This window comes from Trachurus japonicus, chromosome 19, assembly GCF_045865225.1.
Source record: "Trachurus japonicus isolate A0001 chromosome 19, Traja_1.0".
NCBI classification, from domain to species: Eukaryota; Metazoa; Chordata; class Actinopteri; order Carangiformes; family Carangidae; genus Trachurus; species Trachurus japonicus.
This window is the reverse complement of record NC_140925.1, coordinates 23,386,549-23,404,339: the sequence shown is the minus strand read 5'-3', so window position 1 is coordinate 23,404,339 and position 17,791 is coordinate 23,386,549. Positions and strand designations below refer to the sequence as shown.

General features: G+C 39.2%; 2 protein-coding genes across 2 annotated transcripts; one reads left to right on the top strand and one right to left on the bottom strand.

Annotated features, from left to right (window-relative positions):
• The first annotated feature begins 1,745 nt into the window (after positions 1-1,745).
• LOC146968091 (integrin alpha-M-like) lies at positions 1,746-13,993 on the top strand. Its single transcript, XM_085762392.1, has 30 exons — positions 1,746-1,882; positions 3,247-3,349; positions 3,454-3,554; positions 3,691-3,761; positions 3,868-3,979; positions 4,310-4,449; positions 4,610-4,752; positions 4,948-5,098; positions 5,395-5,545; positions 5,643-5,716; positions 5,932-6,046; positions 6,628-6,764; positions 6,889-7,035; positions 7,134-7,343; positions 7,892-8,025; positions 8,301-8,443; positions 8,545-8,699; positions 8,827-8,952; positions 9,183-9,256; positions 11,173-11,314; positions 11,416-11,514; positions 11,604-11,683; positions 11,779-11,865; positions 11,987-12,056; positions 12,144-12,242; positions 12,321-12,401; positions 12,513-12,623; positions 12,809-12,922; positions 13,004-13,114; positions 13,325-13,993. The coding sequence occupies exons 1-30, from the start codon at positions 1,846-1,848 to the stop codon at positions 13,424-13,426; spliced, it is 3,420 nt and encodes a 1,139-aa protein (XP_085618518.1). The 5' UTR covers positions 1,746-1,845; the 3' UTR covers positions 13,427-13,993.
• Positions 13,994-14,143: 150 nt separating this feature from the next.
• LOC146968090 (transmembrane protease serine 9-like) lies at positions 14,144-16,951 on the bottom strand. The gene is given in 8 exon segments (XM_085762297.1): positions 14,144-14,769; positions 14,883-14,992; positions 15,090-15,355; positions 15,446-15,617; positions 15,719-16,136; positions 16,138-16,289; positions 16,385-16,653; positions 16,752-16,951. Coding segments are annotated over 8 exon segments (1,845 nt in total). The 3' UTR covers positions 14,144-14,511.
• Between the last annotated feature and the right edge of the window lie 840 nt (positions 16,952-17,791).

Sequence of the window (17,791 nt, the reverse complement as noted above, 5' to 3'; positions counted from 1 at the left end):
TCCTGAACTAAAGTTGTAGGCTGAATATTTCAACATGCAGATAGTGACAGATACAAAAACACAATTTACGCAGCAGTGAGCTTTCACAAGTTATTCCCTTATTTATGATGTCAAGATGGCAGTAATCGTGAATTCAGTGTGAGCTTTTGCTATTGTAATTCAACAAACTCCGTCGGTCAGCCAATTTCTTTTCTTCCTCTTTGTTTCTGTAAATGGTGAAATACGCCCTGCATCAGTATTTATTTCACTGGCTGTATAAACTTGCTGGTTTTGTGGTCATAGCAGGAACACCCACAAAACATGTTTTAATGATTCATCTATAAAGCTATCAGATATCCAATATATTGTCATTCAACCAACTCATATTGTTGGTGCTCAAATGTTCCTGCAGCAGGAATGAGATAGGCCTAACAGAGGAAGTCAAGCAAAAGGAGAAATGAACCTTTTTATTTTTAGAAGTATTGCATGGTTTGTTTGAACAATTGTTTGGCTTATGTCTGACACTCTCTGCTAAAGTAGAACTAATAGATTCAGATCTGCTGATAAAATGTCACTTCTCTCCCCGGCTACTCTCAAAAAATGCCAAGAGCACAATAGAGAGAAGAGTAGGTTACACCGACAAAATATCTAAATAAAAACATAAGATTTGGTAAGATATTTGCATCCTGCAGGTAAACTTTCAATTAAAATTTATTGAATTAAGTCACTTTCAAATGTTTTGTTTGTGCATAGGCTACTAATCTTTTTCTTCCCCCAGATAAGAATTAAAAGCCTTATCATCTCTGTCTTTTGTCATTTTGATCAGAATTTATGTGCCTTTTAGCCCTACACTGAGTGAATCATGACTCAGGAGGACATGCGAAACCGATGTTGTCAGGAAATTACACTAGAGGCATGCATAAATAAATAAATAAATAAATAAATAAATAAATAAATAACAGTGAGAGGTGGCGGATATTTAGGACTAAACAATGAGCCGGTCGGCTGAGCTCTGTCAGTCAGCGGGGATGAACCGCAGTGATCCGGGGGGGCAAGTATCTTGGCATGGAGGATGGATGACACGCATCCCGGCCAGTCAACAACACTAACTTTTCCACACGTCTGGGAAACCGTCGGTGCCCAGTGCGTCTGTATCTCCTGGCCCGTGTCCGAGGACGTCGGTTCCGCATCGGTCCAAAGACGCGACGCGCTCCTGGAGCGGTCCTGTTCCGAACACGCTGACGCAAGATGAAACGACGCCCACTTCCGTGTAGACGAGGTCTCGACAGAACCGGACAGAACCACGACCCACCCGTACGAACACGGAAATGAGCGTCGTTTTAATCTTGGATGGGGGGAAAGATCTCCCATAAATGATAAATTCGGGTTTAGTGTGTGGCATTGCTCACGTCTGCATCGGCCCTGGTCCCAGCGTAGGCTACAAGTAGGCTAATAAGGGGTTGGTTCGGTTCTGGGTGGACCTTTGAAGACCCCTTTGTTATCATGATGATGCTTGCTCTTTAACTTGGTGTAAAATTAATTCCTCCTACTCAAAGGTGATAGAAATATTGTGAATACAATATTATAGGGTTCAATCAAATAATGTTTGAATAGCCTAAATTAATTAGAAAAATGTCAATGCCTTGTGCAATCAAATGACAGCATATGTTCTCACATCTAAGGTAGATGGGCTATTGTAACTCCTCCTACACTTAAGTTCCTCTAACTGTTCATCTGAGTAATAACAGTCATCTCAGGATTTCTGCAGTTTGCTTTCAACATCTCCCTCTTGGGCAGTAGGCTACTTAAATACACTGATCTCAGAGACTGTATCACATTGTTACCATTTTCCATGGGAGGAATATAATGGACTACATAATTACTACTGCATTAATATTGTCAGGTAAGACAAGTTTGAACATCCAGATTTTGTCTGTCACTGTGTCTTTATCAGTTTGTGCCAGAAATGTCATTTGTTGCCATTATGTTTCATTTTGTCACAAATAGCTAGTTAAGTTTAAAACTACCATGACAATAGGAAGAATCCTACACAATATAAAACACGATATTAAATAGCCTACCATTAACCTGGACAGCAAATATTGTAGAAATACCAGCAAAGTTTAGTTTCCGTATGTCGTCTAAATTCAGCTGTAAATACGATATCTCATTAAGAATTATGTCCGGTTATGACACCAGCAGGAATCTGAACACAGTGTGAGAGACAATTACCATTAGTCTGTCTCTTGACAAGCTGATGGTAATTGACACGATCTTTAGAGACAGATATGCCTTTTTATTGTGTTTTAATTCAAATGGACCTTTAATAAGCTAAAGCAGTGATTAGTAAGCTCTTGAATGTTTACTTGCTCAGTCTACACAACTTGTGACACAATGACTAAAATATCTCAACCGACCCATCACATACTGTCGCCTACTCATCAGACCCACTCAGGAGGTAGTGACAATTTCCTGCAGGGGAACTATTCTCAATATGGCCAACAAAAACTGTGCCAAACCACCAAAAGAGGTGATTGATATAGTTTTACTGTTGCACTGTTTGTAGCTGCTGTTTAGGGTTACAGTAACTTAACTTAACTTAGGCTACAGTAACTTTACAGAGGAGAGGAAAACCAGACCTCATGTTTATAACTTCACAGTGTTGAAGTCATTCTATTTATGAATTTTATATTTTTGTGGAGTTTTGACAAGAAAATTCACACATGAATCCCTGTGATTTTAAAAATGCTAAGGTTCATTGATATCTATCAGACATTTTGGACCAATGTCAGTATTAGGCTCTGTAAAACCACTGTTGTCTATTCACACCAGCACTTGTAAAGTTGAGGACTGTAACAAAAATATGTAGAGGAGTTTTTTTTGGCCTATTAACAAGTTATTGCCTACAATGATGTTTTCTCAGTCATTTTGCCTGGCTGAATGCTTTGACCAAATAAGGGAAAGAGAGGAAGGCTTTACTTCTGCAACAAAACAGCTATTGTCAGAAAATCCCATATTGATCAGGAAGTCCTTCATGTTCCCATGTTATCTTTACATGAAAGATATATGTAGAAACAGTATTTTATGCTTGAAATACACTGTCTCACGAATGTTATTTTGATTATGTTTTTTTTTTTTAATGAATATTTCATTTAGAGTTATTTTCTGACTACAGTGCTCCCTAGTGGCAATGTGAGCTATAATCACATTTTAATACCATTTATAATGGCTTGAACATATTCCAATCTTTTCTTTTCATTTTTGCAGTTTTCCAAGCTGCACTTTGTTTTAATATCGAACCTCTGGCTTGGCAGTCCTGGACTAATGGAGCATCCGGTTTTGGCTACCAAGTTGTGCAAAGACAGTCAGAGTAAGTCTTACACAGACATCCTTTCATAATAACAAAAATATAGGCTTTATTTGTCTTCACCAGACTGGCTCTCTCACATGTTTGTCTGGTTTTTACTTCCTCAGTGTGCTAGTCAGTGCTCCACTTGCACAATACTCAACAAATAGAAGGGGGGAAATATACAAGTGCCAGACAAGTCAAACATGTCAAAAACTGTCCTTTATAGGTATGTAACTATTGATTTTTAAATCTCTCAAAAGAAAGTCTACATACACTGTGAAGGACTATACCAATAAACATTCTTGGTATTTGATTATTATATAAGTTTCTCCAAACAAAACTGTGTAATGTTTAAACTTCAGAGCCAGAGTTTGCAGTCAACATGTCCCTTGGTTTGACAATGACAAGTGATCCTGTTGGACAAGACACTTTGGTGAGTTTGTAAACTACAGAGATTCCCAGAACACGGTTAATAGCAATGCATTCTTTGGGGAAAATAATCAATGTATGTATGTTAATTTGATATTGTGTTTTTTCAGGCATGTGGCCCAACCATCCCAAAGGAGTGCAGTGGTATCACCATGTACAATGGTGTGTGCTTCAGAATATACTCATCTAGTTTTGGACCTGCTGTACCGTCGTCTATTGAAGGTAAATACCTTCCACAGATTTTTGTGAAAACACTGCCACAATAAAGGAAGGAGTGAACACGTTTTCAATATTTTCATGTCGCCACACACACCTATATCTGTGGGGGACCATCATTGACAATGCATTCCTCACCCTTTACCCTTTTCTTAACCATCATAACCCTGATCAAAACCTTATTGTAACCGTAAAATCCATAGCCTTAAAGAGGCTAGTGAGGCTAGAGAGAGTTTAGAGGTCATGAAAAGGGAACTTCAGTCAGCATAGCCCATTTATTGAGAAGCCCAGAATCTGAACCTGATTATTCTAACTTCTGACTTATGTATTTGACAGATTGCCAGGATGCAGACATAGCATTTCTGTTGGATGGTTCAGGCAGCGTAACTCGTGAGGATTTTCAAAAAATGAAGGATTTTGTGAAAAGTCTGGTCCGCTCATTTCTGGGAAGAAGTAAAAAGGGGAAAAGTGTACAGGTAAATATAACTGTTCCTACTGTCACATAATCTACCGTGAAGACACAAAGAATTCACTTGTGGAGCAGTCATGAAAATGTATATAATTCCACAGTTTGTAATGGCTTTCAAACCCATTTAATATTTACTTCATCACACACATTTTCTCCTCTTTTTGCAGTTTGCTATTGCCCAGTTCTCTAGGTCACCCAATGTCCACTATTACTTCAATACATTCTCATCTGAACGTTGGGAGTCTCAGATTAATGGAATATATCAGCAAATGGGAGGAACTTACACAGCTAAGGCCATCGATCATGTGGTGTAGGTTGTAATGTGATACTAAAGCATGATATAACTATTTCCTTGTCAAAACACTTTGAGTAGTGCCATGCAAATAAAGCATGTGCTATTTACAATAGTTCAGTTTACAATTCTGAACAACTAGTGAACAGTAAATTGCTGACAAAATGTTGTCAGAAAAATAGTCTTGAAATAATATCTTTCTTGTTATGACAGGAGGAACATTTTCATTCCAAGCAGAGGTTCCAGATCATATGCAAAGAGGAACTTGATTGTCATTACTGATGGAGAGTCTCAGGACGGGGGTAATTTGAATGCTGCAATAGCCTTAGCTAATCAGGAAGAGATTGTCCGATTCGCAATTGGGGTAAGTTGTACTGTAAAGTCAAATGTGCATAATGAATTGATATCATGAATGCATAAAAGGGTTGTTGTTGTAGATATATTATCTTTAGTTCCTAATAAGAGATGGCTCACCTATCAATGACCTGTCTGTCAATTTGCCTAAGTAGAAGGTCTTTTATTATTAAAACCTGTCATCTTATCTTACTTGAGATACTCATTACCTATTCTGATCTTCTTGTCAACAGTCTATTAGTAAACAAACAAATCAACTCTGTCACACAATATAAGTATTACTCTTATTTTCCTGAAAATGTCTAGGTTGGGAATGCATTTTCAAGCACTACTGCAAGAAATGAACTTGTAACTATTGCATCTAAACCCACGTCAGACCACATGTTTCAAGTAGAGAGCTTTGAAGCACTTGAAAAGATAAAGCAGACTTTGCAGGACAAGATCTTTTCCATTGAAGGTACAAATGTGAACTTGCTGTCGCTTACAGTCATGATAAAATACCGTTTTAATTGAGGAGAAGAAACAGTAAATGCTTGTTTGTTTTGCTATCACAGGATCTCAGTCCAGTGGTGACACATTGGAATTGGAAATGGCTCAAAGGGGATTCAGTGCTGCTCTTGGAGAACAGGTAATTACAGTACAATCACACCAGAAATTATTGGGACAATAAAGTCTGGGAAACACAGACACCCATTTACTCATGATTCTACCTGTCACTCTTTGGTAACTCAAACGCAAACAGCAGCTACACGGTTAGCAGAAAACATATTGTAAATCTATTTAAGTTTTTCTGTAGGAGTTTTTTTATGGTACATTTTCCTTATGTTTCTGTCTCTGTTGCAGGGAATTCAGATGGGTATTGTTGGTGCCAACCAGTGGAGAGGAGGCTACATGCTCTATACAAGCACAGGCCAGATGTCTTATCAACCAAAGTCCATTGAGCCTGACGGTTACCTGGGTATGAATATTACACTAACAACAAACTAACATGTACATGTGCATTGTGCATGCACGGGGCTGCTCTCCCTCCTCTTTTCTAGTGGAAATAAATTGGTAAGAGTTTTGCAAAAGGGGCAGGAAAAAGGAGTATATGTGCGAGTATCTTTCATATCAGTCAAGTGTTTTTTTCTGCTTCAATGTATTTAATGTCACACGTAATATCCCCCTTATTAATTTTTATTATGTTGTTCATCATAAAGTTAAATTGAAAAGAAACAAACACCACACCCACCATTAAGGTTTTCAGTTCAAATTAAGAGTTACGCAAAAACCAGTAAGATTTCAACAATTTCAGGAAGTGCAGCCAGTGAAGAAATGTAGATGGTTTTACAAATGTTACAAATCCTTGTGACATAAGGACCTATAAGCTGGGAAAAACTGTCTATATATATACAGTGTATATAATATATCCTTTTCCCCCCATATAATGTGTTGTTGATTAAAATGTACAAAGTTTTTATGATTGTACTAGACACAATTTGCCTACATTGGATAAATCTTTGGGTATTTTCAGTGACGGCTTTGACCTTCAAATTGTAGGTTACTCCATGGCAGTTGCTAAAACCCGGCAAGGCACACTGACAGTACTTGGTGCTCCAAGGTATAACCACATAGGGATTGTGATGGCAGTTGACCAATGGCAAAACCAACAACTGATTGACCCCTCTCGTTGGCAGGTGAGTTGTAAGACAGATAGGTGGTCTATGTGTAGAGGACTGAAACAAATTTTTTTAAATAAAAAGTGTTGTTTTCTTCCTTTATGTAAATAGTTTTGTGATAATTTGTCATTTCCAACATCAGTTTCAGACTGGTGAATATTTTGGTGCAGAGGTTTGTGCCATGGATTTGGATCGTGACGGCTACACTGACCGAATCCTCATATCTGCGCCCATGTACAAGGAAGCTGACAGAGAGGGGAGAGTATACATTTGCACATTAAATAGATTGGTAAATAGCACTTTTATCAATTGTAATTAAATTAATCCATTTATAGATTTTTTTAAAGCTTATGCAAGCACTGACCGCCATTGTTATATTTTCACCAGAAAGTTGAGTGTCGCTTAGATTCTCCATTGATACTGAGAGGGGCTGCAGCTGAAAAAGGAAGGTTTGGCTCGTCTCTTGCTGCACTGCACGATTTCAACAAAGATAGACTCAGTGATTTGGTGGTTGGAGCACCTCTAGAGAACAATGGACAAGGCAGTATCTACATATTCCTTGGCGAACGAGGAGAAATCGGTGATACTTACTCACAGGTGAGCGAACTCCAGCAAAGCCAGCAAAGAAAATGAACTGATTAACTGATCAGAAAATCTACACCAGGAGTTTTCAAAGTGTGGAGAAGTGGACACACCCACCAAGAATGCCGCAACGAAAGCGTTGATATTTTGAGGCTGTTCTGACTTATACAAACATCTGAAGAATCATTGATAAACAGTAAAGTACCCTACCCTAACCCTACAACAGTGACCCCAACCCAAACTCAGAGTGCAAATGTATTTGCACTGCGTTCTGAAACTAATAAAGACACATGTATTGTGCATTGTGCATTGCACTGCTTTGCATCTTTGATGTGCATAGGCAGTTGATGCAGAGAGTCTGTAAAAGAGGTACTAAGATTTTACTTCCCCCACTGTCTGCTCACCCCAGACTCTGTAGCCACATGCATAGATGAGGTTAGCAAACCAGATGTTTGCAGTAACATATTCTCATGTATTTTTCTCACACTGCGCCTCCCACTTTGAAAGCTGCTGATCTAAACAATGAATTAATTCCATTAACTAAAGTGTTTACATTTACATAGAGAATTGCTGCCTCTGAAGTCGGACAAGGACTGAAGTTCTTCGGTATGTCGATCAGCCAGAAGTCTTTTGACCACAGTCAGGATGATCTGCCTGATTTAGCAGTGGGTTCAAAGGGCAGGGTTGTCCTACTCAGGTTAGTACAAGATGCTCCTGTCATTCGTTATCACTGTCTATTGCCATTCTACCGTTACGGTTAGGGTATACCCATAAAGTGTATGTTTCTAGGGTTAACTAAACTGTTTGCAGAGCAAAGGAATGTTTAATCATTCATGCTCTTTGTACTAATTTAGGACAAGGTTGTTCATCAGTAATAGTATGTTATCAGTTTTTTCATCTGTTTCTGTATCGATCACAAAGCCAAAAGTATTTTGCATTACTCATGTGTTTTTCTGCCGTGTCTCTTTCCAGGTCAAAGCCTGTAGTAACGGTTGAAGCGAAAGTGTCATTTAGCCCCAATATAATCCCTAGTCAAAACCAAGACTGTTCTACGCCATTGAAGAACAGGGCTACAATCTGCTTCACCATGACCCGTCATACTGCTGGAGACCCAGGTTCCTCACTGGCCTCAATTTTTCTAAACCAAAGAGCCACTGTGCATCTGTTTAAATCCCTATATGTGTGAACATGTGGATTTTATTTTTGTTTATTCCAGTTGGAGCAAAGATTAATTATACTTTAACACTGGATGCCACCCGCAAAGCCCCGAACAACAGAGCTTACATCACTAATGACGAACAAGAGAAGAATGGAGAGATTACTATTGACTTGACAAGACCACAATGCCACATCGTGGAGTTCTCTGTTGAAGTGAGTTGGTCAATAATAAGATTTGCCACAACTCTTTTCAAAGAGTCTTTTAATAAGACACTGAATCCAACACAACCTTAACAACCTTGACAAAAAGAGTGCTTCACATTGTGCCCTCTTCCTGCAGGCTTGTCCAGAAGATGCTCTCAATGAGCTCTCCAATGAGCTCAAGTTCACCTTTGAAGGTCTGCCCTCTAATACAAATCTCAAACCAAGTCTCGCCCCACAAGCTCAAACGACAACCATTCATCCCGTAAGTGACCTATAATGACTACCTACCCCCCTACCTACTGTTTAGTTTTAGCTCGTCTTTGTAAGGTTGAGAAAACTTCAAGTTGGCTGATACTTTTACTCTTAAGCAGTACCATGAAATATGCAGGAATCACTGTTGTGATTTTTTTGAGAGAGAGAATGTAAATGTTTCTCTCTCCAACATGTCTTTGTTGTAATTCTGAACAAATACATTTATATTCTCATCCACAGTTAGGGTTTGAGATCAACTGTGGCAGTGATGACAAATGTGTTGATAACCTGATGGTGGATTTCAACTTCACAAGGTGAGATACTGAAATGACTCCTAAGCTGAGTGTGTGGGCACATGTTTCTTTTGTTCTTTCTCTGCAAGCACTAAGGGTTCACACATTTCAGTTCTGCGGTTGGAGATGCGGTAGTAAAACAAAAATGACTTGCCTTTTTCAATTATTAAATGCCTTTTTCAGTGTGTAGTATTGTACATTGGAATGCAAAGTGTGTGGTAGGTTTGCTCTTCTAATTCTTGCAGGACTATTAGTTTTATTTTATTTATTTATTTTATTTAAAGGTTTAAAGATCAGGGACATTGCACATTAATAAAAACATTTAAACAAGTGTAAACATGCCAGAATTAGCCAAAAGGCTATTTTACATCTGTTGTCCCTGGACTGATGTTAAAAGTCACCCTAAAAGAAAATAAAATGATTTGATAATCAACATACAAATAATACATTCAATGATTAAAAAGCTAAATCTGAATAGTGGACAAAAGACAGAGAGCTCAGCGAAGGTCCATGCATACACACACAAGCTATAAACTCAACTCAAACAGCAGCCGCTACAGACAAAACAGAAGCAACATTAAGCAGCAACAATACAGGAGGCACAAGTCCATGTATGATTTTGTACATAAGACAAGAGTGTGACATCAGGTGTTTCCAATATAACAGCTTGTATTTCAATAAAATGTGACAATGATGATAGTTATTGGATTTCCTGTCCAGCACTTTAAGGGTTTTTTGTATAGTGAAAGTAATGGTTTGAGAGCAGTGTTGCTCGCTTGAGACCAAGTAGGCAAACAATATGTTATATGGGACAAGATCATTGAGTGCATGTACATTAATGCAGCCTTAGTCGACATGCAACTGCGGATATGTCTAAAGTTTGACAAATTCAATTTAATGCACTTGGAAACCTTTATGATATGCTCTTTAAAGGTGAGATTGTTATCAATGAGCACACCAAGGTATTTAAAATCTGAGACAACACGTAATCTCTCCCCATCTACAACCACCTCAGGCTCTGGACATTTTAGTTTTAGTTTTACTGAAAAACATACAGACTGATTTAGAGACATTCAACTGAAGGCTATTTTGATTTAACCTTTTTTTTTACATGTTGCATTGTTAGTTATTAGTTATTTGTATTATATTTTCACATACTACTACAGCATACTAGTGGCTGGCTCTAGGAAAGACAATATGTCAGTCAGTCTCAGCAACAGTTGCCATGAAATTTGATACAGATATTCGTGATTCCCAGACAATTAATCCCAGATTACATAGATTTGTTGTCTTTCTAATTGTCAACACCTACGTACATAGTTTGCTCTTTTACCTATTGAATGAAGATTATAGGACTTGCTGTCGCTTTGATGATTCTTCAACATTTTATCTTGCACCATCAACAGATCTTTATTTTGTTTTTATCTACCCAGTGCTTTGGTTTCTGGTCTCCGTGTGAATTGCATGCCTTTTATTTTTCTTGAGAAATTTCAGGTTGTTCATAATGTTTTGTAAAAGGATAGTTCATTAAATGAAAACATCTTAATAATGTACCTGTACTTCATTGCACTAAAACAAAGGGAAACATTTTGAGTTCTCATTATTCATAGGCTATCATTTCACTGGTCTGGCCCACTTGAGATCAAATTACGCTGTATGTGGCTGCTGAACTAAAATGAGTTTGACACCCCTGATGTAATACATTCAAAACTAATGGCATTTTCATCAGCCATAGCCATTTTTGTTCTAATTAGCAAATGTTAGCATGCTAATGCAGATACTAAAATGGTAAATGTTACACCTTCTATGTTAGTCACTTGTCATTGGAGGCATGTTCCCATGTAGCTGAGTTACTGTGCTGTGCCTACACGTGGCCTCAGAGAGCCTGTAGATGCTTTCCTCCACCTTCACTTTTCTCTTTTTTTATTTTCTGCTAGTTCCTCCGTGATTAAAGTGGGCATCGATGAACTGTTGAATGTCACAGTATCGGTGGAGAACAGAGGTGAAAACTCCTACAACAGCCGTGTTATTCTGACATACCCAGCCGGACTCTCTTACAGGAAGTTCACAAGTCTGCTGGTAAGGCATGAGGGTGTAGTCTGTTTCAGTTCATTTCAGATACTCTATAGTAAGTCATGCCACAATTGTGGTTGATGTGTGTTTTTTGTGTTTCATTAAAGGGAAGAATTGAGTGCAACTCGTTGGACAGTGAAGACGGAGCATCACGGGGAAGGACAAGCTGCACTGTGGACAAGCCGATTTTCAAGACCAACAGTAAGGTGTGTGATCTTTTGTATCTCACAAGAGATTTGTCGTTATTGCATGGACAGTGGATCAAGCCTGATCTCTCTCATTCCTTTAATCTTAGGCTTTGTTCATCGTCTCCTATGGCATTGAAACCAACAGCCAACTTCAGAACAGCATTTATATCACTACAAATGCCACCAGGTACTGTTCAGCTGCTTGTGAGACAGCAGAGCACTATTCCTCAAATCTGCATGTCCCCGCTAGTAACATTATTTAATTTGAATTCTCCCTTGCAGTGGGAACCAGGATCACGCCATTTCCAGTGAGCTTTACAAAATAAGTGATATTGATGTTAAATACAGCATTTTCATCACAGTTGAAAGGTTTGTGTTGTTCTGTGTGGGACAAAACAAATTCATTAAAATGATTTTGAGTCCACAGTGTATTACATTTAAGTAATGTATATTAAAAATGTTTTAATGTGTCTGTGTTTAATCCATTTAGTTCCCTCACCTACACCAACTTCAGTTTTGGGAGGAATGATTTAAAGAAACCAGTCCACCAATCAATTGTGGTAAAATATCTTATCATATAATAGTATCAGAAATCCTAAATTCCTCTGCTTATGTCTTGACTTCAGTGCTTGTTTACCTTCTTTTAGGTTACAAATGACATCAGAGCATTGAATTTCACTGTGGTTGTCAGGGTGCCAATACAGCTCGGCACAAAAGACATCTGGGAGGATTCAAGCAGTTTGCAGGTAAGCATCTGCAGGTAAAATGGATGGACATGGTTTTATGAAGACCTCTTAAACTGACACAAATTGTCCCTATTTCAGATTCCAGGCTGCCAAAGACACACACATGAGGAAGCTAGTGTTATGGATTTTGTTGCTGAGATACAGAAAACTAAAGTAGTGGTAAGTATGACTCTACCATCTTCAGTATGGCATGTGTACATGTATTTAGAGATGTATGCCACACTGCATTACAACCATCTCTGCTCTATGCCCCCTTTTAACGACTCACAGAACTGCAGTCTAGCCAGGTGCGCAGTGTTCAGGTGCACCAGTTTCATGGGGAGACTGGAGAGTAAGACGTACCAAATCTCTGCCAACCTGAGTTCACGATGGATCCAGCAGGTAACTGATGGGGACGTGTAATGAAGTTATGAGTTTACATTTTATTCTTGTTTTCAGTGAATTTGGAAGTATTTTGATGATTGCTGGTCCCAAATATTACAGCTATTTTATATGAATATCATATTTTTAAAAAATGTTATGATGAAACTGAACATCACAAACTCATCCATTATTTCTCAAAACAGATTGGACTTGAGTCTGCCAAATTCCGCTTGATCAGCACAGCCAGTCTGGACTACGACAAAAACCAGTACATCTTCTTTTCAGCAGGGTCTAATAACAACCCCCCTGTTCACAAGGTGATTACACATTAACATGATCTTTGCTTGTTTTTAATTGAGCTTGAATTTGATGCTTTATTGTGTCACTTCACCTCTCAGATTGAAGCAGAGGTAGAAGCGTATCCAGAACCAGATTTTACCACAGCGATCATCGGAGGATCTTTGGGAGGCTTGGTTTTTCTGGCTTTACTCAGCGCTGGCCTTTATAAGGTGAAATACTCTATATACGTTCATACATTGTAGTTTACTAAATTGCTTCATGGAGACAATAAAGCCATTGTAAGATCTGACATTGGGCGGCCTTCAGTATCTCCATTTTAAAATATAAACAGCAGTTATTCTTTCATCGAAGTTTGTTTATGATCAGCTTTAATGAAGGATCACAGTATTTTAACATAACTTCCTTTTTTGTTCTCTTAGGCTGGATTTTTCAAGAGTAAATATCAGAATATGATCAATGACGACGGAGCAGATGCAGGTCCAGGGGGTGAAGGAGGTGACGGCCCACCAGAACAAGCATAAAATCTCTTTTGGTTATTTGCAGATCCAGTACATTTCCAATATGAGCCTGCTGATCACAAAGCAAAAAAACCTCTGCACTGTTACCACTGTTCACTTTAACCATACTTCAACTTTTCAGTTTTCCAACTAGAGAGTTGTGTCTGAAATCACTCCCTCACTCAGACTTTCACAATTTATTCAAGGTTCCAAACACAGAGGTCAGGACCACAGCAACGTATCACAAAATTAACCAAGGGACTCAAAAGATGATTTAGTCACTAAGAAGTAAAACCAAGAGAATGTCGTGTTTATTACACAACAGGGTGTGGGATTTAAATAATATGGAAAAGGGTAAATGCGATGCCTTATATATTACAAATGATCCAGGCAAGTGCTTTAGAGAGGCCCTCTGAAATGATATTATGAATTAAAGGGCTGATTGTTGGTGTTTTTTTTGCCTTAAAATATGTGCAATGTTTTTTGTTTTATTTGTACGGGTCATATTTGTCATGTAAAAAATCTATACAGTAATCAGCTATATTCCGGTTTTCATTGCATAAGGTACTGTGAGGCTGCAAAAAAAACAATGTTACGCTTAAAAGCTGCTTGACTGCTAAGATATTGGATGCACCTTTTGTTGAATGTGAGTTACTTTGTAAAGGAATAGATGATACATATGATATGACGTAAGATAGTATATAGTAAGTAGGCAAGATTTATGGACAAGACATTTGTTTTATGCTTCATCAATATTTATTTTGTACTGTCTTACATTTTATTTGTCTTTATACTTAACTTGACTTGAATACAAGCATGGTATGATGATAGAGGATAAATATTTTAAATACTCCTTACTGTAAGTAACCTGAATTAAATAAAGGACATTTTTGAAAGAAATATTTCCCTGAGCAATTGTCAAAAAATGTATGACAATAAAATATCTTTTGTTGTTCCATAAATATAAATCTCATGATGTATTTTCTATATAAGTATCATAGTTTAAGTACAGTGTACAAAAGTTAAGTAACAGTGGTTAATGCTATTTGTCAGCTTGACTTTTGAGTGCAAAAATAGTACTCCTGCCATTCCCAGGCACATACTTAGTGTCATGACAATAGGAACATGTAGGTGATGGGGGCAGCGAAAGTGAAGAATAGAGAAGTTGTGAAACCTGGTGCATTTCCTGTTGCTGCTGCAGGGGTTGGCATATCGCCAACTGTCTCCTTTAAGAAAGACCCAAATCTTGAAGTCTTTGCAAAGACCTGAATGTCTGCACGGACCGATCTTCTTCCACTAATTGTTACAACAGCAACTTGAAACCAAGATGAGCCAGACTTGCACAGGAGAGGGCTGCCCATATCCCCCTGGGAACATAAAGGAATGATAATCAGTGAAATGTAAACTAAACTAAACAGAACTTTGATGCAAAGTTAAACACATTTTGTTGACACTCCTGGATTGGAATGCCTTTTGTTACCTGTTGAAGGTCCATGGCATAAGTGCAAATGTTCTCAGAATCAGGACTATTCCCACAACTCGCCACTTGAGTTTCAAGGTCTCGAAGACCCGAGCCATCTTTATCAGCGCCTAGAGAGATACCACATTGTAAATAATCACTCTTTGCCTTTGACGATAAAGCAACTACACATTATCACAGTATAAGTAAGACTTAACAAACCCTTACCCGTGCTGTTGCTGCCCTTCTCCCAGCCTGCCACCCAACATGGGCTACCAACTGGGAATGATCTGTCATTGCTGATGTCCACACACGCAGGCTGGATATAATCACTGTAGCTGACTGGTTTATCCAGCTGCAGCAGAGCAACATTGGATCCCGGCATTTTGCTCAGCGTAACATTCACAACACCCACAGACATGTCAAACTCCTCCAAACCATCCACACGATTCTGGCCCACATACACCCTCCACTCCTGCGCATTTGGACTGGAGCTGTGGAGTGGATAAAATGCAGGATCAGGAATTTACATCCATTGGATAAAATCTTCAATGATGTTGAATTCAAATGACTTGTATTCTTACGTGGAGAAGCACTGGCCACTGGTGAGGACAAATTTATCAGCGATGAGGGTTCCTCCACAAGTGTAGACCCCATTTTTGTGGAGACTCACCATCCAGGGCCACATTCCTCCAGGCACAAGACCACTGTCCCCAACAGCACGACTGTTCATGGGAGCTTTACCACATGCTGATCCTTAAGGAGGATATTTAAATAATTAAGTTAAATTAGAAACAGGGGAAAGAAGATCATTCATAGTCTATAGGTATATTTGATGATTTGAAATATTCACTTACTTGCAGGACTGGTTAGAGTTTGTGTTGTAGTACTTGGCTTTGTTGTTGCTGAAGTTGTTGGGGTAGGTGGCCGTACAGTAGTAGTAGTGGTACTAATGACAGGAGGTGGAAGACTAGGACAGGTGTAGCTGGTGTCAGGATCCACACCACTGGAAGTGAAGTTGACAAAGCCTGGTTGATCAGAGCTGATGAAGGAGTTGATCCAGGACTGGTAACGGGACACTCTGGAGTAGACTCCTGGCAGATTGGGACGAGCACAGCCAAAACCAAAACTAACAATTCCAGACTGGACCCAGACGGAGCCCTGTTTGTTCACCATTGGACCTCCTGAGTCCCCCTGAGGAGATGGAGAGGACATGTGTGAGATCTTCAGGAAGCCCTGAACACGCTTACCAAGAGGGGACAGATGAGGAGAAGCAGCTGACCTGACACGAGTCTTTGCCTCCTGCCAGAACACCAGCACAGATCATGTTGTCTGTGACTGTACCGACTCCATTCAGACAGTTACACTGTCTGTTTCCCAGAACTGGCACCTCCACCTCTTGGAGAGTTTCAGGGAACGGTAAAGACACTGAGAGACCAACCAGAAGACAAACAATGAATACATCCACCTTCACTTGATCAGACATTCAGATCAGAGTATTTGACAGCAACAAGCAGACTCACCTCCCTCCTGGACTGCGCCCCAGCCAGTGACCCAGCTGTCAGTACCGTTGTTGTACATGCTGTCACTGGCTGCCAGACACACAGGTCTGATGTAGTCTGTGAACGTGACTGGTGAAGAGAGTCTAAGCAGAGCAATGTCGTTGTCGCTGGTGATGCTGTCATAGCTTGGATGTAAAATGATCCTGGCAACGGTCCTGGACACTTCGTTTGGGTTTGAACCCTGCAGGCTCTGACGACCCAGAGAAACCTGCCATCTAGACGGACTTGTACTAAAGTCAAAATGACAGATTTGCTTCAGTTTTAAGGGAAAAATCATCAACCAACAAACCAAAGATTGATAGTCCTCTATTATCTACTAGTGACCCACCTGGAGAAGCAGTGAGCAGCAGACATCACCCACTCTTTGTTGATGAGGGAACCACCACAAACATGGCTGCCAAACCTCTGCAGACTGACCTGCCAGGGCCAACTTCCTGGTGGAGCATCCTCACCTCCAACAATCCTGGGGTTCAGGGGAACTGTACCACAAACTACACCAGGACAGAAAGATGATTTAATGTTAACCATACTCACTCAAAGCCAGTAAGCATATTTTAATTAAAGTATATGAATCCCAGAGAAGCAAAACTGTCTAAATCGGGAATTAAATGTCTCAAATCCTCAATAAAAACTTGTCAGTTCAGGATTTTGAATATTTCTGACTTTGGCACCTCCCAGTGGTAGGATGTAGAAAGATAACTTGGCGGTCAGCAATACAGCTGACTCAACCCTGGGATGAAAATGACACCAAATCTCATTGAGACTATCTCATGTCATTTTTTTTCATGACATGAAATGAGATGAAATAGAAATAAACAATTATGATTTAAATTCTACAATAGGACAAAGAAAGTTAATTCAAAATTAGCCATACTCAAGTCAATTTGCATGTTTTATTTAATTTATTTATTTATAAGTATATATATTTTGGCCTTTTTGCCTTTAATTGATAGGATAGTTGAAAAAGACAGGAAATAGGAGAGGGGGAATGACATGCAGCAAAGGGCGACCTGATTCCAGATTCGAACTGAGGCCGGCAAGGACTGGAGGGTTAGTGTTAAGGGATATGGGGCGCCTGCTCAACCCACTGAGCTATACGGTGCCCCCATTTTGCATAGTTTAATGACAATACATGAATCCCAGAAAAAAACCCGGAATTTAAATGTCTCGCACTGTCACTAAAAACTCATCAGTTCAAGATTTTGAATAATTCTGACTTTGGCACCTCCCAGTGGTACAGTAGGATGTAGACAATTTGGCAGTCAGCTATGAAGCTGACTCAACCCCAGCATGAAAATGACACCTCATTGAGATGAAATGAAATGAAACAGAAATAAACAGTGATAATTAAATCACTTGAGGATTCAT

Excerpts from the sequence above, each read along its gene's own strand:
- LOC146968091 (XM_085762392.1), top strand. The coding sequence starts at position 1,846 with ATGGACTACATAATTACTACTGCATTAATATTGTCAG. Across the intron at positions 12,057-12,143 it reads CAGTCCACCAATCAATTGTG|GTTACAAATGACATCAGAGC; the intron begins GTAAAATATCTT and ends ACCTTCTTTTAG. Across the intron at positions 13,115-13,324 it reads TCAGCGCTGGCCTTTATAAG|GCTGGATTTTTCAAGAGTAA; the intron begins GTGAAATACTCT and ends TTGTTCTCTTAG.